This window comes from Ranitomeya imitator, chromosome 3 (genome assembly GCF_032444005.1).
Source record: "Ranitomeya imitator isolate aRanImi1 chromosome 3, aRanImi1.pri, whole genome shotgun sequence".
Classification (NCBI taxonomy): Eukaryota; Metazoa; Chordata; class Amphibia; order Anura; family Dendrobatidae; genus Ranitomeya; species Ranitomeya imitator.
The window spans coordinates 80,391,240-80,412,121 of NC_091284.1; the positions used below are offsets into that span (position 1 = coordinate 80,391,240).

General features: G+C 45.8%; 1 protein-coding gene across 2 annotated transcripts in view; it reads left to right on the top strand.

Annotated features, from left to right (window-relative positions):
* The window catches only part of ARL6 (ARF like GTPase 6), an 82,888-nt gene extending 67,625 nt beyond the window's left edge, over positions 1 to 15,263 (top strand). The window contains exons 7-9 of one of the 2 annotated variants that reach the window (XM_069760995.1): positions 532 to 587; positions 700 to 712; positions 14,697 to 14,868. In XM_069760995.1, coding sequence (XP_069617096.1) covers positions 532 to 587; positions 700 to 712; positions 14,697 to 14,730 — 103 coding nt within the window. In that variant the 3' untranslated portion in view covers positions 14,731 to 14,868. Of the gene's footprint in view, positions 1 to 531; positions 588 to 699; positions 713 to 14,696 lie in introns of both variants that reach the window. The other variant, XM_069760994.1, reaches the window with a different exon arrangement.
* The last annotated feature ends 5,619 nt before the right edge of the window (positions 15,264 to 20,882 follow it).

Here is a 20,882-nt window from a genome sequence, read left to right on the forward strand (position 1 = left end):
ACATGTACATCCATAACGTGGAGGCGTCGGGGTTGTCTAATGTCCACATCACATGTACATCCATAACGTGGAGGCGTCGGCGTTGTCTAATGTCCCCATCACATGTACATCCATAACTTGGAGGTGTCGGGGTTATCTAATGTCCCCGTCACATTTACATCCATAACTTGCAGGCGTCGGCGTTGTCTAATGTCCCCATCACATGTACATCCATAACTTGGAGGTGTGGGGGTTGTCTAATGTCCCCATCACATGTACATCCATAACTTGGAGGCATCCACGTTGTCTAATGTCCCCATCACATGTACATCCATAACTTGGAGGCGTCCAAGTTGTCTAATGTCCCCATCACATGTACATCCATAACTTGGAGGCGTCCACGTTGTCTAATGTCCCCATCACATGTACATCCATAACTTGGAGGCGTCCACGTTGTCTAATGTCCCCATCCAGCACATGGCCCTTGATTAGATAAGTGATGTATATTTTCCATAGTGCCGCCTATGTGAACTGTTCTCCTGTGTCTTCCAGTGCGAGTGATGGACTGAAGGGCGAGGGTCTCCAGGAGGGGGTGGACTGGCTGCAGGGTAAGTGACGGTATTTGGGTTAATCACCGCTGCTTTTTTGTTGTTGATTTTGTCGCCTTCATTTACGTCTGCCATTCTTTCATATTATTATTTCCATTTCTCCTGCTATCAGACCAAATCACACAGTGAGTACGGTACATCAGCAGTTCATTTGCTTATTCTGTTTTTGGTTTTATTGCCTTCAATCTCCTTTTTTTCTATAGTCCTAAATATTTCTATTTCTGCGTTCTTGTCCTTTGCTGCGGTACATCACACATTATTTGGGGCTGTGTGTGTCTCCTGTGTGTATATGTAATACACAATGTATATATGTTATTTTTGGACTTGGCTTGGTATCCTTTGGCTTAATAATAGAAGCAGGTCAGCTCTCTGCATTTACACTGCTGAAATTAAATCTCACAATAAGAATTGGACCTGAATTATTCCCCCCTCATCTTGGCAGTAATTCCCACTGTTGTGCGTGAAGCCGCTGGCGGTTTTGATGGCGGAGCGGCGCTGTCACTCATAGACTGCACTCATGAGCTGTCACTCATACAGCTTCTGGGGAAGCCAAGAACGTGACCGTAGGAGCTCCTGGCCTGTAAGCCGGCTCCTCATTTACAGGCCGCAACTACGGCAAGGACTCGAAAGGCTCTCGTCATGGAACCTGGTATTGGGCCCTCGCTCCACAATTGCTCCCAATGGAGCCCCCTTATAATTCTATCCACCGGGAATTGTGAGCTATGAGATTCATTAATACCTTGGATGTAAAGGAAGCTGCTTTTTGAGCCCCCATTCCCCCCCAGTGTAGTTGCACAGGTGTTACAAATTGTATATCCACCCCTGCATTCCCAGTAGGAGGACGATTTTTGTGGCTCCCATTAAAGCTATGTATAATGTAGAGGACATGACCCTGATTCCAGTGATGTATAACTTTACTGGTTTTTAGCTCTACTGATTCTCTGACTGCTGAGCTCTGAAAAGTCCTGTGCACAACCCGGATTGGCACCTTTCTTTTTAAAGAAGACCTTTCACCACATTGTATGTGCTAAACCAGCCACATCAGGATGAAGTAACTGGCGATCTGAATAAAACATTTTTTATTTCTCATTTCCATGATAATAGCTTGTAAACTAAGGAGGAGGATAGCAGAGATTCTTCAATAGGGGTGTTTACTTTTTTTCCCCTGTAAGACATTGCCCTATCTTATAGAAGAGTTGTTCTGCAACAAAAAATAAATAAACTTCCCGCAGTGACAGAAAAATCTTTTTCTGTGTAATATGGTAAGACACTTGTCTAACCAGGACACACAGATCCCACTGCCGGCTATTACTGTGCAGGGGAAAGAGAGCATACACCGTTCTACATCTATCCCAGGCCGAAAGGCATTACTCCCTGACACTTGGGATAGATGTAGAGCGCCATATGTGATCAGTACTGATCAAAAGCTAAAGCTCTCATTTCACAGCACTATCTTACAGTGAGATAAGAGCTGTAGTGTGTGATCTGTGCTTGTCACGTACACAGCTCTGCATTTATCCTGGGCTTCGAGGCATTACTCCCCGATACTTGGGATAAATGTAGAGCGCCATATGTGACAAGCACTGATCACAAGCTAAAGCTCTCATTTCACAGCACTATCTGTGCAAAGGAGGGCAACAAAATTAATAAAGGGGATGGGAGAACTACAATACCCAGATAGATTAGCGAAATTAGGATTATTTAGTCTAGAAAAAGACGACTGAGGGGCGATCTAATAACCATGTATAAGTATATAAGGGGACAATACAAATATCTCGCTGAGGATCTGTTTATACCAAGGAAGGTGACGGGCACAAGGGGGCATTCTTTGCGTCTGGAGGAGAGAAGATTTTTCCACCAACATAGAAGAGGATTCTTTACTGTTAGGGCAGTGAGAATCTGGAATTGCTTGCCTGAGGAGGTGGTGATGGCGAACTCAGTCGAGGGGTTCAAGAGAGGCCTGGATGTCTTCCTGGAGCAGAACAATATTGTATCATACAATTATTAGGTTCTGTAGAAGGACGTAGATCTGGGGATTTATTATGATGGAATATAGGCTGAACTGGATGGACAAATGTCTTTTTTCGGCCTTACTAACTATGTTACTATGTATCTTACAGTGAGATAAGAGCTGTAGTGCGTGATCCGTGCTTGTCACGTACACAGCTCTGCATTTATCCCGGGCTTCGAGGCATTACTCCCCGATACTTGGGATAAATGTAGAGCGCCATATGTGACAAGCACTGATCACACCCTAAAGCTCTCATTTCACAGCGCTGTCTTACAGTGAGATAAGAGCTGTAGTGCGTGATCCGTGCTTGTCACGTACACAGCTCTGCATTTATCCTGCGCATCGAGGCATTACTCCCCGATACTTGGGATAAATGTAGAGCGCCATATGTGACAAGCACTGATGACACCCTAAAGCTCTCATTTCACAGCGTTGTCTTACAGTGAGATAAGAGCTGTAGTGCGTGATTCGTGCTTGTCATGTACACAGCTCTGCATTTATCCTGGGCATCGAGGCATTACTCCCTGACATTTCGGATAGCTGTAGAGTGCCATATGTGACAAGCACTGATTGCACCCTAAAGCTCTCATTTCACAGCGCTGTCTTACAGTGAGATAAGAGCTGTAGTGCGTGATCCTTGCTTGTCATATGCACAGCTCTGCATTTATCCTGGGCATTGAGGCATTACTCCCTGATACTTGGGATAGATGTAGAGTGCCGTATGTGATCAGCACTGATCACAAGCTAAAACTCTCGTTTTACAGCACTATCTTACAGTGAGATAAGAGCTGTAGTGCGTGATCCTTGCTTGTCACATGCACAGCTCTGCATTTATCCTGGGCATCGAGGCATTACTCCCTGATACTTGGGATAGATGTAGAAAGACATATGTGATCAGCACTGATTGTACCCAAAAGCTCTCATTTCACAGCGTTGTCTTACAGTGAGATAAGAGCTGCAGTGCGCGATCAGTGCTTGTCACATGTACAGCTCTGCATTTATCCTGGGCATCGAGACATTACTCCCTGATACTTGGGATAGATGTAGAGTGCCATATGTGACAAGCACTGATCACACCCATATAGCTCTCATTTCACAGCGCTGTCTTACAGTGAGATAAGAGCTGTAGTGATCAGTGCTTGTCACATGCCCATCTCTGAATCTATTTGAGGTACTGGTGCGTTATTCCCTGATGCCTGGGATAGATGCAGAGCACTGTCTGTGATGACACACAGCTCTCCTCTACTGTCCCTTCAGTCATTTCTGGCAGTGAGATGTGTGTGATCTGGTTAGACCGTCTCACCATATCACATAGAGGAAGTTGGTGCTGGCTGTCTCTCGTGTTCTTTTTTCCCCTGCAGGACGCCTCCTGTTTATGATTGGGCAACATCATACACAGGAAAAATTAAACACCCCCCAAGGGAAGAATCTCTGCTAACATCCCCTTGGTTATAGTGGAAATAAGCATATTAACCTTTTATAAGCCAATATATCGATGAAGATCGGAAATTAAAATGTGTTGTTTTTTTTTTTTTCACATCTTCAGGAACTTCATCATGCTATAAAATGTGGCAGCAGGTCCTCTTTATCATATCATGCCCATATGACTTAGGGGGATTCTCTCCTCATATTCTCATCAATGGCAAGGACTGTGCACTAACAAACCTGCACCGGTCACCGTACAATGTGCTGCTATTAAATAGGAGATCGCATGTGATGATCGGGATGTTTTATTAATATTTAATTTGGCATATAACTAGCATAAGATTAATGGAATAGAAGAATAATATCCGTGTTTTGGATGTAATAATTGTGTTTCGCCTCCATCCCTGCTCTTTGTATGGATGACTGTTCGTTGTGATGTTCCTCCCGCAGTGCAGACATTGGCCACTAGATGTCAGGGTTGATTTACGGTCTGTGGTGACCGTGTGTGCACCGCAGGGCTGCGCCGGTCCCGTACTGTCACACTTCTGGACAGTGCGCCTTTCCTCAGCACTGCTATACACAGAAGAGCTGACGCCTTTTATTTAAACATGATATCCGGGGAAAACTAGAACATTGCCCATCCTAATCATGCTGGAATGACAGTAAAGACTGACACATAAGGATAGGGAAAGCTGGGGAGGAAGGTTGCTCTTTATTTTTTGTATTCCTTGGTAGTTGCTATGGCTGCAATTTAAAAAAAAAAAAAAAAAAAAGGATTTTTCTCATATGGACACCATAGAAGACACCACAGCATTCAGACGGCCCCTAGGGAAGTTGTGATGGGTAATGTTACATTGGTTTTCCTACATGGATGCCCCTCGGAGGGGGTAACGCTGTTTGTAGAGCCTCTAACATGCAGCAGTTCTCGGGCAAACCCGGCCCAAGCATCTTTTTACAGGGACCGTCAATTTGAATGTCTACATGTAATACCACACTTTACCTGTAGTGGCCACTGCTGGAGAACTGAGTGGCCTGCGGGAACTCTTCTTGGCTAAATCCGCTACTTGATCATCTGACCACTATTGCATATTAAAGGGGCGCTTTAGATGCCTAAAACTCAGCCCACCCGTAATATCTTCCACAGGATTATTAACGAACCAACACACCGTCCGCACGTCTGTCCTTACCCTAATGCTCATCTGTTAGACGAATACTCGAATATTGGGGGTGACGATGTGCTGTGAAAAGGTTGGACAGCTCCCAATTTTTGTTCGAGTATTAAATAGAATCTGTAACCAGGATCTTGCCACCTAGACTGAAGATCCTGATTGCAGCGATGTGTCACTTACTGGGCTGCTTTCTGTAGTTTTCATAAAATCACTGTTTTATTCTATGGAGATTATCACTAGAGGACTAGTAAACCTGCCGCCATATGGATCTGAGCTCCGTATATTACCGCCCCCTCCACCACCGCCTCTGATTGGCCGCTTTCTATGTGCAATCAGTGGTATGGTCGGGGTTATACAGGGCTCAGCATTCAGAGAACTGCTACATCTGCAGCAGAGAAAACAGGGATGTTATCAAAACTGCTGCACCAACTAAAGTAAATGCCACGTCACTGGAATTGGGCTCTCCGCCCCTACATCATGCTGCTCTTAGATAGGGTAACAAAAGCCTGGTGACAGATGCCTTTAATTAAAGGGTAATCCCATCTTTATTGGTGGGGGTCATTGTTCCTAAGAATGGATGAACACAGGACATGAGCGGGGCCTCCCGGACCCTCGGATCAGTGTGTATGACTCGGTGACACTACGGGTCAGTGTGCTGTCCGAGGACATAATGGCCAGCACCAGGACGTGTGTCTGCAGCCTGTGGGATGGGACAGGTCAGTAGTGATCCCTGCTGGCAGGGATTAGCCATGTTGGTGTTTCCATAAATCCCTACCTTTTTCAGCATGCCGCTATTACAGCTGATCGGGGCCGGGCTTAGGTCACAAACCCTTCTGCTAGAGTTGAGGAATTTTTGTTTTGATCCCCAGACTTCCCAGATCCTTTATAAAAGGAAATCCCTGCATCATTACACATCGTTCCCCAAATATACGACCTGTCTGCTACGTCCTGATGATGATCTGCGAGAAAATGTCACCTCTGAAGGAGACAGGCGTGATTATTCCTGCCAATGTAGTGTGCGGGGGTTCTCAGAACATCCTGCCAATGTCTAATCCGGAGCAATATGGCCAAAAGCAATGAAGTAATATAAGAAAAGCGCCATGTCTTGTCTGGGGAATTCCCTGATTCTTCCTCACTTCGCCCTGCATTGGTCACCTGCCGCCTAAATACGAGACTGTTGCAGCCAATCACAGACCTCAGAAATCTGCTGATCATCTCAGTAATCACCGCCAGTGATTGGCTGCAGTGGTCACCATCTCAGTAATCACCGCCAGTGATTGGCTGCAGTGGTCACCATCTCAGTAATCACCGCCGGTGATTGGCTGCAGTGGTCACCATCTCAGTAATCACCGCCGGTGATTGGCTGCAGTGGTCACCATCTCAGTAATCACCGCCAGTGATTGGCTGCAGTGGTCACCATCTCAGTAATCACCGCCAGTGATTGGCTGCAGTGGTCACCATCTCAGTAATCACCGCCGGTGATTGGCTGCAGTGGTCACCATCTCAGTAATCACCGCCAGTGATTGGCTGCAGTGGTCACCATCTCAGTAATCACCGCCAGTGATTGGCTGCAGTGGTCACCATCTCAGTAATCACCGCCAGTGATTGGCTGCAGTGGTCACATTAATGGACTGCATGTGATGGCACCAGACACTAAACTGGAGAAATCCAGGAGCCACTGGAGGGACAGAATGTAAGAGAAAACAGGATCGGGTAGTAAGTTATGGGTGTTTGATGTTTTATGGCAGTTTCTGCGTTCAAGCAACTTTTGTTTTTCTCACTTTATCTAAAACCTTTATTTTCCTAATGCCTTTTTTATCTAAGTGTTGTTCCATTTCCACCTAAATCTCTACTCCCCCTCTGATCCAACACGCTACAGTCTGAGTTGGGCTGTTTCCGTGCTCATCTTAGACCGGTCCTCAGCGTTAGACACTGTTGACTACTACTGATCTTCTCATCCATTAACCTTTTCCTGAATTTTATCATCTCGCACTAACTAAATTATGTGTTTATGGGATCAAATCACTAAAAATTGGCATGTGCATACATGTATTCACCCCTTTTGCGATGAAGCCCCTAAAAATTTCTAGGGCAACAATTCCCTTCATAAGTCCCTTGCTTAGTGAAAGGACGTCCTCCTGTGTGCGATCTAAGTGTCACATGTCTGTCAGTATATACACTTTACCTTTTCTGAAAGGCCACAGAGGCTGCAACACCATTAACAAGAGGCACCACTAACCAAACACCATGAAGACCAAGGAGATCTCCAAACAAGTCAGGGAGAAAGTTGTTGAGAAATATGTCAGGGTTGGGTTATAAAAAAAAAAAAATATACATATATACATATTCCAATCTTTGATGATCCCCCCAGATCACCATCAAGATCATCAAATGAATATGGTACCACAACAAACCTGCCAAGAGCGGGTCGCCCACCAAAACTCTCAGCCCAGGAAAGGATCGCATTAATCAGAGAGGCAATGCAGAGACTAAAGGTAACTCATTTGAGTTGCAGAGTTCCCAAGCAGAGACTGGAGCATCTCTCTATTCGACCACAGTAAGCCGTACACTCCATACAGCTGGCCTTTATGGAAAATTGGGCAGGAAAAAGCCTTTACTTGCACACAAAAATAGTAAGGCTCGTTTTGAGTTTGCCAAAAGACATGTGGAAGACTCCTCAAACGTGTGGAGTAAGGTGCTGTGATCAGATGAGACCAAAATTTAACTTTCTGGCTACCGAGGTAAACGCAATGTCTGGCACCAAACCAACACAGCTCATCACCCTAAGAACACCAGCCTTACAGTGAAACATGGTGGTGGCAGTATTATGGTGTGGGGATGATATATGGCTGTAGGGATGGGGAAATGGTCCAAGTCGAGGGGAAGATTGATGGTGTGAAATACAGGGATATTCTTGGCCAAAACTTGTTTGTCCGTTAGTGATTTGAGACTTAGATGGAGGTTCACCTTCCAAAAAGACAATGACCCCAAGCATACTGCTAAATCAACATTCGAGTGGATTAAGGGTAAACATTTAAATGTTTTGGAGTGGCCTTGTCAAATCCCCTTTAAGGCCCCTTCACATTAAGCGACGCTGCAGCGATACCGACAACGATCCGGATCGCTGCAGCGTCGCTGTTTGGTCGCTGGAGAGCTGTCACACAGACCGCTCTCCAGCGACCAACGATGCCGGTAACCAGGGTAAACATCGGGTAACTAAGCGCAGGGCCGCGCTTAGTAACCCGATGTTTACCCTGGATACCATGCTAAAAGTAAAAAAAAACAAACACTAGATACTTACCTAACGCTGTCTGTCCTCCAGCGCTGTGCTCTGCACTCCTCCTGTACTGTCTGTGAGCCGGAAATCAGAGCGGTGACGTCACCGCTCTGCTTTCCGGCTCACAGCCAGTGCAGGAGGAGAGCAGAGAAGCAGAGCGCAGCGCTGGAGGACAGACGGCTGTAGGTAAATATCTAGTGTTTGTTTTTTTTTACATTTAGCATGGTAACCAGGGTAAACATCGGGTTACTAAGCGCGGCCCTGCGCTTAGTAACCCGATGTTTACCCTGGTTACCAGTGAAGACATCGCTGGATCAGTGTCACACACGCCGATCCAGCGATGTCTCCAGGGAGTCCAGCGACGAAATAAAGTGCTGGACTTTGTTCAGCGACCAACGATCTCCCAGCAGGGGCCTGATCGTTGGTCGCTGTCACACATAACGATTTCATTAACGATATCGTTGCTACGTCACAAATAGCAACGATATCGTTAACAATATCGTTATGTGTGAAGGTACCTTTAATCCAATTGAGAATCTGTGGTCACATTTGAAGATTGGTTTTCACCAAAGGAAACCATCTAACTTGCTGGAGCAGTTTTGCCTTGTGGAATGGGCAAAAATCCCAGTGGCAAGATGTGGAAAGCTCACGAAGACTTATCAGAAGCGACTTGCAGCTATAATTGCCACAAAAGGAGGTTCTACAAAGTACTGACTTTTCCACTGAAGTTTCCAGTGATTTCGTCCTATTTGTTGTTTACTTCACAATTAAAAGAAAACCAAATGTTCTTTACATGAACTGATGCAAACCCTCAAAAACCGTGAAATTCCAGGTTGTGAGGTAGCAAAACCTGAAAAAATGCCAAGGGAGTGAATACTTTCGCAAGCCAATGTATACCTTCAGCCTGGGACAACTGTCTCACAGCTCCCAGTGCCTCTTATATGGACGACACTTAAATTCTACCTCTCTGACCCCATTGATTCTCTGTCCAGAAGAAGAGCAGCGATCTTCTTCTCCTCATCCCACTTTCTACAACTTATAGCCAAAGCTGAACTCATCGGGTTTCCGTCTTCCTACTCGATCCACCTTCCAGACATACCAATCACGGCTAATGACACTTTCCCCCGTCTAATAAGTCCATAGTCAGGGTTCAGCCTTTCGTTCTGCTTTGCCCTTCAAGACACACGTCCAAGCCCTCAACAATTCCTGCTGCCTCCACCTTTTTTTCGGATCCCGTTTTGGCGATTGGCAGGCGAATGTTACCCACCTGACTGCATTATGCCCACTGTAAAGTTTGGTGGATGAGGGATTATGCTATGAGGTTGTTGTTTTGGGAGGGTTAGCCTAGGTTTCCTAGTCCCAGTGAAGGGAGATCTTGATGTTTCACGTTACCGTTTTGGACAATTCTATGCTTCCAGCTTTGTGGGAGCATTTTGGTGAAGGCCTTCTTCTGTTCTGCATGACTGAGCCACAGTGCAGAAAGCAAGGTCCATAAAGACATAGTTGGGGGTGCTTGGTGTGGAAGAACTTGACCGGTCACACAAAGCCCTGACTTAAACCCCACAGACCACCATCAGGACGAAGCAGAATAGAAACTGGGAGCCCATTCCTCTCCAACATCCGTGTCTGATCTCACCAATGCTCTTCTGAATTGATGGTCAAAAATTATCATAGACCCCTTCACAATCTTGTAGAAGATCGTGAGCAGTTCTAGCTGCAGAGGAAGGACCAATGTGGAGACCATGAAAGCTCCTGTAGATGTCCTTCTAGTGGTGTTCATATATTGAGTACACAGCCACATCTTCCATATTACAGCCGTCCGCCATTCTAGCTGCAGAGGAAGGACCAATGCCATGTTAATGTGGAGACCATGAAAGCTCCTGTAGATGTCCTTCTACTGGCGTCCATGTAGTGAGTATACGGCCACATCTTTCATGTTACAGCCGTCCGCCATTCTAGCTGCAGAGGAAGGACCAATGCCATGTCAATGTGGAGACCATGAAAGCTCCTGTAGATGTCCTTCTACTGGTGTCCATATAGTGAGTATACGGCCACATCTTCCATGTTACAGCTGTCCGCCATTCTAGCTGCAGAGGAAGGACCAATGCCATGTCAATGTGGAGACCATGAAAGCTCCTGTAGATGTCCTTCTACTGGCGTCCATGTAGTGAGTATACGGCCACATCTTCCATATTACAGCCGTCCGCCATTCTAGCTGCAGAGGAAGGACCAATGCCATGTCAATGTGGAGACCATGAAAGCTCCTGTAGATGTCCTTCTACTGGCGTCCATGTAGTGAGTATACGGCCACATCTCCCATGTTACAGCCGTCCGCCATTCTAGCTGCAGAGGAAGGACCAATGCCATGTCAATGTGGAGACCATGAAAGCTCCTGTAGATGTCCTTCTACTGGCGTCCATGTAGTGAGTATACGGCCACATCTTCCATGTTACAGCCGTCCGCCATTCTAGCTGCAGATAATTACATCCACTTCATGACCCATAAAACATTAATGGGGGCAGATTGGCAACTCGGATGTTTAATACCACTTCTTTGTAGTCTGTGTGTTATCGCAGACTCGCCATCACGACGGCGTTTACAGGACATGAGCATTTAATGATCCATCTCCAATGTCCGGACATTACAACCTCTTTGCTTTTTTTATAAGGGTCGCGACGTCCAGGTTTCTGTACGGCCATGATCTGTAAAATGCCTCTTGTAAATGTCTAATCTTCAGTAATGAAGAGGATAATGAGATTATTGATGGGACAATCGTATAGATCCTCGTACTCTCGCTGATTCAATCCAAGCAGAATGTGACACATTTGGTCAGACGTGGAAAATAAAGCGGCATAAGAAGCGCTTAACATTGTCGCTCCTGTTCCAGTCAGGAGAAGACCCCCCATATTTCTGCTTCAGACAAGGCATTCTCAGATAAAAAAGGTCATATTGGACGTGTCACTGACATTATTTTTTATACCATGTGTCAGGTTATCAGATTTGGAGCTAGATAATTGCATTTATTTTTATATTTCAAAGTTCTCTCCTAACCCGAGTACCAGACTTTGTAGATCCCCATCTTTACTGAATCAGTGCTGCACGTGCTCAACCTCTGCTCCATTCATTGGCTATGGCACTGTAGGAAGTAGCTGTGTGCTGTACTCTGTAGCAGTCCTAGAGACAATGAAGCTATTGTAGAGAATGCACAACTCTGCTCCATTCATTGGCTATGGCACTATAGGAAGTAGCTGAGTGCTGTACTCTGTAGCAGTCCTAGAGACAATGAAGCTATTGTAGAGCATGCACAACTCTGCTCCATTCATTGGCTATGGCACTATAGGAAGTAGCTGAGTGCTGTACTCTGTAGCAGTCCTAAAGACAATGAAGCTATTGTAGAGTATGCACACCTCTGCTCAATTCATTCACCATGGCACTATAGGAAGTAGCTGAGTGCTGTACTCTGTGGCAGTCCTAAAGACAATGAAGCTATTGTAGAGTATGCACAACTCTGCTCCATTCATTCACCATGGCACTATAGGAAGTAGCTGAGTGCTGTACTCTGTGGCAGTCCTAAAGACAATGAAGCTATTGTAGAGCATGCACAACTCTGCTCCATTCATTCACCATGGCACTATAGGAAGTAGCTGAGCTCCATAGCTGTCCTAAAGACAATGAAGCTAATGTAGAGAATGCACACCTCTGCTCCATTCATTGGCTATGGCACTGTAGGAAGTAGCTGAGTGCTGTACTCTGGGTAAAGCCAAAAAAGAGGGAAGTACAAAAACCAAAATAAAATTAAGAATATTTTATTAAATAGACCATAATTATGGCAGGTAAGACTAACTGACACAGTCGTCAAAACAGTAAAAATTCAATGTCCATAGTAAACAAGTAAAAGGCTAAAGTGCTAATGCAAAGGGTGAAGTGAGATGACGGTGCTGCAACAAAAAAGATGTGACCCGTGTATTCAGTCACCCAAAATAGAAGGAAAGTTCATAAAGTGACAAATATCTGTCTAATAATGGTAAAGAGCCGCAATGCCAGAAATCATAGAGGGGATAATATTAATGAGGAGGTGGCAAATAATGTGCAAAATTATTGTGATCTAAAAATCACAATGGATGTAGTGCTACACATGAAAGATTTTATCTTTACATTAATAAAATATTCTTAACTTTATTCGGGTTTTTGTACTTCCCTTTTTTTGGCTCGATGCAATTTTTGGAAGTCTCCCAATCCATAACTATGGGCTTATACTCTACAACAGTCCTAAAGACAATGAAGCTAATGTAGAGCATGCACACCCTGCTCCATTCAGTCCTTTACAAACATTTGTGATAGAGCTCACTGACGTTCAGTGCAGACTATAATAGGATGCCACCATTGTAGCAAGTCACTTCTAGAAACTAGACGCTTTCAATACCCAATATGATATTTCCAGAAGTCCTACCATTTAGAGGGAATCTGTCACCAGTAGGGATGAGCGGATTCATGGAAGTTTGGAATAAAGTTCGGGTTGGGTAACAGAACCCAAACGTCAGTTCGGGGACTAGAACTTGGACTCAAACTTGAACCCGAACCCCATTGAAGACAATGGAGACCTGAACTTTTGATGTGAAAAATTCTCTCTCTCCTCTCTCTTTCTATCTCTCCTCTCTCTTCTCTCTCCTCTCTTCTCTCTCTCCTCTCTCTTCTATCTCTGCTCTCTTCTATCTCTCCACTCTCTTCTCTCTCTCCTCTCTCTTTCTATCTCTCCTCTCTTCTATCTCTACTCTCTCCCCTCTCTCTTCTCTCTCTCCTCTTTCCTCTCTCTTCTCTCTCCTCTCTCTCTTCTCTCTCTTCTCTCTCTCCTCTCTTCTCTCTCTGTGTCTCTGCTGTCTCTTCTCTCTCTTCTCCTCTCTCTCTCTCATCTCTCGCTCTCCTTTCTCTTCTCTTTCCTCTCTCCTGTCTCTTCTCTCTCCTCTCTCATCTCTCTCTCTCCTCTCTCTTCTCTTTCCTCTCTCCTTTCTCCTCTCTCCTCTCTCCTTTCTCCTCTCTCTCTCTCCTCTCTCTCTCCTCTCTCTCTCCTCTCTTGTCTTTCTCCTCTCTCTCCTCGCTCTCTTCTCTCTCTTCTCTCTCTCCTCTCTCTCTCTCTCCCCTCTCTTTTCTCTCTCTCTCTCTCTCTCTCTCTCTCCTCTCTCTCCTCTCTTGTCTTTCTCCTCTCTCTCCTCGCTCTCTTCTCTCTCTTCTCTCTCTCTCTCTCTCTCCTCTCTTTTCTCTCTCTCTCTCCTCTCTCTCTCCTCTCTCTCCTCTCTTGTCTTTCTCCTCTCTCTCCTCGCTCTCTTCTCTCTCTCTCTCTCTCTCTCTCTCTCTCTCTCTCCTCTCTTTTCTCTCTCTCTCCTCTCTCTCTCCTCTCTCTCTCCTCTCTTGTCTTTCTCCTCTCTCTCCTCGCTCTCTTCTCTCTCTTCTCTCTCTCCTCTCTCTCTCTGTCTCCTCTCTTTTCTCTCTCCCTCTCTCCTCTCTCTCTCCTCTCTCTCTCCTCTCTTGTCTTTCTCCTCTCTCTCCTCGCTCTCTTCTCTCTCTCATCTCTTCTGTCTCTCTCCTCTCTTTTCTCTGTGTCTCTGTCTCTCTCTTCTCTCTCTCATCTCTCTCTTCTCTCTCTTCTCTTTCCTCTCTCTCATCTCTCTCTTCTCTCTCCTCTCTTCTCTCTCCTCTTTCTCCTCTCTCTCCCCTCTCTCTCATCTCTCTCTCTCTCATCTCTCTCTCCGTAACTCTGAACACTGCAGCGAACTTCCGGGAGAAGTCCGCGTCCAGCAGTGCACACAAAAATCTGCCAATCAGTGGTCTGGGTGGGTTATGCAGACACTTTCTAGATCTGCAGCAGATTATTATTTTATTAAAACTACAGCAAGTAGCTTAGTAAGTGACACACCGCTGGAACCTGGGTCTCTGCCTCTACATTATTCTGCTGTCAGATGGGAGTAGCAAAAACCTGGCGACAGATTCCCTGTCTATACCTGTTACCTCTGTAAGAATCAGTTGGCGGACCTCCTGCCGAAGTGCAGTTTTTATTCAGGACCTGCTGAGGACAATTAGGGGAAGGAGCCCATTCACAGTAAATATTGCAATATATACGGTATATATCTGCTGTCTGTCGGAGCCACACAATATAAAGACGAGCCCACCTCCTTAAAATTTGCTCCTGTTTCCTTTCTTGTCTCCATTTTTACCATGTTTTTTATTTACAGATCAAATACAAGCAATGAAAACATAAGAAGATGAGCGACTCTGGCCCATCGCGGTCGGCACACGTGGACCCGAGAAGTACGATCAGTCCTTCTAGTTTACCTGGTTGAATAAAGCTCATCCATGTTATTTAGCACCTCAGGTTTTGTCATTGGAAAATCGTGCAATGTTACAATAGGAAATACTAAATAATAGGAATATTTAGGGTAAGTCCAGATAAGGCGAAAGCCGCGTCATAAAGTCCGCAGCATCGAAGGAGCGGTGCAAACTCCTCGTCTATCGTACGGTCACAAATCCGCCACATCTGGACCCGGCCTTAATTTTGTCAACTTATTATGTGCTCTGTTAAAATGGGAAAATGTCACTTGTCTGACCTGTAAATACGATCTATGTAAGGGGGCAACATTAACTTATTAATTTATTCACCTTTGTTTTATTGCTGATGTGCTGTAAGATATCAGGACAGGTTTTGTATTGTAGAATCGCCTGAGCTTTCCTGTAAGCAATATCACCAATGGATGAACCTGGAATCATTTTTATGTCACAATAAACCTATTTATTCAAATATACTTATGGCTGATGCTTTGTACTACGCTTTTTTATCAGGTTTACAGAGGTTTGAGTTCTGTTTCTTTTGATAAATCTCCTTCTCTTGCTAACCTATTCACAGCAGCGGAAAGGCAGAGGAGGCAAGGTTTACAGCAGGGCCCCCGAAGACCAGAGTTATATGTCAGGGGGCCGCCAACACTCGCACCGTTTTCATCTGAATGTACATTCTCAGATGCGCACTCCGCTGAAATGTATTGTGGCACAGGGAGTCACCGGCTCTCTGCACCGCAGAACAGGGAGTCACCGGCTCTCTGCAGCCGCAGCACAGAGAGTCACCGGCTCTCTGCAGCCGCAGCACAGGGAGTCACCAGCTCTCTGCAGCCGCAGCACAGGGAGTCACCGACTCTCTGCAGCCGCAGCACAGGGAGTCACCGGCTCTCTGCAGCCGCAGCACAGGGAGTCACCAGCTCTCTGCAGCCGCAGCACAGGGAGTCACCGGCTCTCTGCACCGCGGAACAGGGAGTCACCGGCTCTCTGCACCGCAGAACAGGGAGTCACCGGCTCTCTGCAGCCGCAGCACAGAGAGTCACCGGCTCTCTGCAGCCGCAGCACAGGGAGTCACCAGCTCTCTGCAGCCGCAGCACAGGGAGTCACCGACTCTCTGCAGCCGCAGCACAGGGAGTCACCGGCTCTCTGCAGCCGCAGCACAGGGAGTCACCGGCTCTCTGCACCGCGGCACAGGGAGTCACCGGCTCTCTGCACAGTGGCACAGGGAGTCACCGGCTCTCTGCACCGCGGCACAGGGAGTCACCGGCTCTCTGCACCGCAGAACAGGGAGTCACCGGCTCTCTGCAGCCGCAGCACAGAGAGTCACCGGCTCTCTGCAGCCGCAGCACAGGGAGTCACCAGCTCTCTGCAGCCGCAGCACAGGGAGTCACCGACTTTCTGCAGCCGCAGCACAGGGAGTCACCGGCTCTCTGCAGCCGCAGCACAGGGAGTCACCGGCTCTCTGCACCGCGGCACAGGGAGTCACCGGCTCTCTGCACCGCGGCACAGGGAGTCACCGGCTCTCTGCACAGTGGCACAGGGAGTCACCGGCTCTCTACACCGTGGCACAGGGAGTCACCGGCTCTCTGCACCGCAATCCCTATACACCACTGGCCAGGCACATATCACTGCCATCAGAAACAAAACCTCAGCTACAGATACCATTGCCATGAAAGACAGTCCCGTCCGGATTACACAGGACTAATGGGGTAAATACCCTGAGATACTTCCTCAAATATGAGTAACCAAAGGACATGAAGTAGTCACCGGCTCTCTGCACCGCGGCACAGGGAGTCACCGGCTCTGCACCGCGGCACAGGGAGTCACCGGCTCTCTGCACCGCAGCACAGAGAGTCACCGGCTCTCTGCAGCCGCAGCACAGGGAGTCACCGGCTCTCTGCAGCCGCAGCACAGGGAGTCACCGGCTCTCTGCAGCCGCAGCACAGGGAGTCACCAGCTCTCTGCAGCCGCAGCACAGGGAGTCACCGGCTCTCTGCAGCCGCAGCACAGGGAGTCACCGGCTCTCTGCAGCCGCAGCACAGGGAGTCACCGGCTCTCTGCACAGCGGCACAGGGAGTCACCGGCTCTCTGCACAGTGGCACAGGGAGTCGCCGTCTCTCTACACCGTGGCACAGGGAGTCACCGGCTCTCTGCACCGCAATCCCTATACACCACTGGCCAGGCACATATCACTGCCATGCGTCACCCTGCTCCTCTGCCTCGGCCATGAAGCAGGAGGACAGGTCAGAAGAATAGTTACAGTATGGGGGCAATTATTACAAGATGAGGGCTAGAATGACATAGTAGTGGCCAGAACAGAGGACATTAGGAAAACTAAAAGTTAAAGTTCCATATAGCGACTAAATAAAGAAGTTAAAAAGAAAAAAAAATCTACATAAAGTAAGAAAAAATAACGGAAAAAATATTTTACCACTTAAATTGCTGTTTTATGTAAAAACAAAAGTAACACGTTAGGCATTGCCACGTGCGGAGTGACTCAAGATGTAAAACTGTACAATAACCCATACAATGAACACTGCAAAAAAAATCACGTAAAAAATGTAATTTTTTCATTATACTGACACACAAAAAATGAAATCCTTCAAGGAATGCAGACTGTCAACTTTCTTCAACTCAAATCTCTTCTATATGCCACCCATTTTCCTGGCCCAGTGTGAGACCCCAGATTTAGACGTACCACTCCAAATTCCCCTACCACAATGGCGGCCCATCTTGAAAGCATAAGGAATATATGTGATCATATCCGGCAGCAGGAGGCGAATGGTGGGCGCCGGGCAGGGCGACTATATGAGAAATGTTTTGTCTCTTTTCAGTCCCAGGGCAAAGGGTCAGTTTAATAAATCTATTGCAATATTCATGAAGTTCAACGGGTTGGGGACATAACCAAAGGATACAATTCTTCACCAGTGTCCAATAAGATTAGCTGGTGGAATACTCCAATACATCACCGACTAACAATTGAGTAACTATGGACAATAGTTTGTTAGATATTTATTACAAGTAGTCACATTAACTAAAGAGGAAACAAGTAGTGGAGGGAAACATTGTCTCAATGATATAAATCACAGTAGTGGAAGTAACCTGTATAATAAAGTATTCAGAACATGGACCCAGGTAGTAATCGTGCTATAAAGTGCACTGATCACTGGGCCCTCCATACAATTAATAGGAATCAAAGTAGAGAAGGAATATCTTTGTAGCAACAAGTACGCAGTGAACATATCTCAATTAAAATCAAACTTAAAGGTAACCTGTAAACAGGATTTTGCTATTTGACCGAAGAGTAACAATGTAGGGGCAAATACACTGATTTCTGTGGTGTGTCACTTACTGGACTGTGTGTCGTTAAATAAAATCAGTGTTTTAATAAGCAGGAGATTATCACTCCAGGACTAGGTGTCTTGTGCTTCCTAGTCAACTGCTCTGTGTAACCCCGCCCCCACCATACAGCTACCAATCAGTGCTGTGGGCGGGGTTACACAGAGCTCAGCATTCTGAGCTCTGCTCTGATCTGCAGCAGAAAAAAAAACTGATTATATCAAAATGACAGCATGCAGCCAAGCAAGTGACACATCACTGGACCTACATCATGCTGCTCTCTGATTGCATAGCAAAAACCTGGCAACAGATTCCCTTTAAATTTAGCACATTCAACTGATTATCACAGTGTGGAACGCAAGCAATATCGTCTAATGATCCAGATTAAACAGTATTATAAAGCAATAAATCTTTTGATAAGCATGAGGAGTTTTGGGGATTTGGGATATGTAAAAAAACTGACACAAAATGCTTGATAAATGTGGGCCTGTATCCTTGTTTCTCTAGCTATCAGCAAAATATATACAGTTAGGGCCAGAAATATTTGGACAGTGACACAATTTTCGCGAGTTGGGCTCTGCATGCCACCACATTGGATTTGAAATGAAACCTCTACAACAGAATTCAAGTGCAGATTGTAACGTTTAATTTGAAGGGTTGAACAAAAATATCTGATAGAAAATGTAGGAATTGTACACATTTCTTAACAAACACTCCACATTTTAGGAGGTCAAAAGTAATTGGACAAATAAACATAACCCAAACAAAATATTTTTATTTTCAATATTTTGTTGCAAATCCTTTGGAGGCAATCACTGCCTTAAGTCTGGAACCCATGGACATCACCAAACGCTGGGTTTCCTCCTTCTTAATGCTTTGCCAGGCCTTTACAGCCGCAGCCTTCAGGTCTTGCTTGTTTGTGGGTCTTTCCGTCTTAAGTCTGGATTTGAGCAAGTGAAATGCATGCTCAATTGGGTTTAGATCTGGAGATTGACTTGGCCATTGCAGAATGTTCCACTTTTTGGCACTCATGAACTCCTGGGTAGCTTTGGCTGTATGCTTGGGGTCATTGTCCATCTGTACTATGAAGCGCCGTCCAATCAACTTTGCAGCATTTGGCTGAATCTGGGCTGAAAGTATATCCCGGTACACTTCAGAATTCATCCGGCTACTCTTGTCTGCTCTTATGTCATCAATAAACACAAGTGACCCAGTGCCATTGAAAGCCATGCATGCCCATGCCATCACGTTGCCTCCACCATGTTTCACAGAGGATGTGGTGTGCCTTGGATCATGTGCCGTTCCCTTTCTTCTCCAAACTTTTTTCTTCCCATCATTCTGGTACAGGTTGATCTTTGTCTCATCTGTCCATAGAATACTTTTCCAGAACTGAGCTGGCTTCTTGAGGTGTTTTTCTGCAAATTTAACTCTGGCCTGTCTATTTTTGGTATTGATGAATGGTTTGCATCTAGATGTGAACCCTTTGTATTTACTGTCATGGAGTCTTCTCTTTACTGTTGACTTAGAGACAGATACACCTACTTCACTGAGAGTGTTCTGGACTTCAGTTGATGTTGTGAACGGGTTCTTCTTCACCAAATTAAGTATGCGGCGATCATCCACCACTGTTGTCATCCGTGGACGCCCAAGCCTTTTTGAGTTCCCAAGCTCACCAGTCAATTCCTTTTTTCTCAGAATGTACCCAACTGTTGATTTTGCTACTCCAAGCATGTCTGCTATCTCTCTGATGGATTTTTTCTTTTTTTTCAGCCTCAGGATGTTCTGCTTCACCTCAATTGAGAGTTCCTTTGACCGCATGTTGTCTGCTCACAGCAACAGCTTCCAAATGCAAAACCACACACCTGGAATCCACCCCTGACCTTTTAACTACTTCATTGATTACAGGTTAACGAGGGAGACGCCTTCAGAGTTAATTGCAGCCCTTAGAGTCCATTGTCCAATTACTTTTGGTCCCTTGAAAAAGAGGACGCTATGCATTACAGAGCTATGATTCCTAAACCCTTTCTCCGATTTGGATGTGGAAACTATCATATTGCAGCTGGGAGTGTGCACTTTCAGCCCATATTATATATATAATTGTATTTCTGAACATGTTTTTGTAAACAGCTAAAATAACAAAACTTGTGTCACTGTCCAAATATTTCTGGCCCTAACTGTATATACATAACTCTTCCTCTATTGCAAGAAGGGAATTCTCACTCATTTCTTGTCACCTGCTCAAACGTGACCAAATTTCTTGATATTTCCACTTTGTCACCTTTTGAATTAGGTGCTTGGTATCAGATGCTAAAGTCATGCAGCAAGGAAAGCAGTGGGCCGTGGTGGGTGCCACTTGTGGTTACTAGACCCCTCAATGTCATGTGATCACTCGTAGCTAGGTCATATCATGATGTCGCTGGGGCTTGGTAATCACCAGGATCCCGGCGTTCACACTGCCTTGCCCCAACTATCACAGAACCGAGATGGACGCTCAGCTCTGTCTGCTAAACACAGACCACTGGCAAGGCTGGACTACAGCATCAGTTGTTTAATTTCTACCACCCAAAAGCAGGACACAACTGCTGCAGGACTCTGACACTGCAATTTTTACATGCTTAGAAGAGTCATCTGTTCTAAGTACTCATTGTAAATGCTCTAATTTTGTGTTAACAGAGGGGGTCCCCCCATTTTGTGAGCTTCATCTGTTGGCCAAAGCAAAGTGGTTACAAAGAAGTGCTAAGGATTATACATAT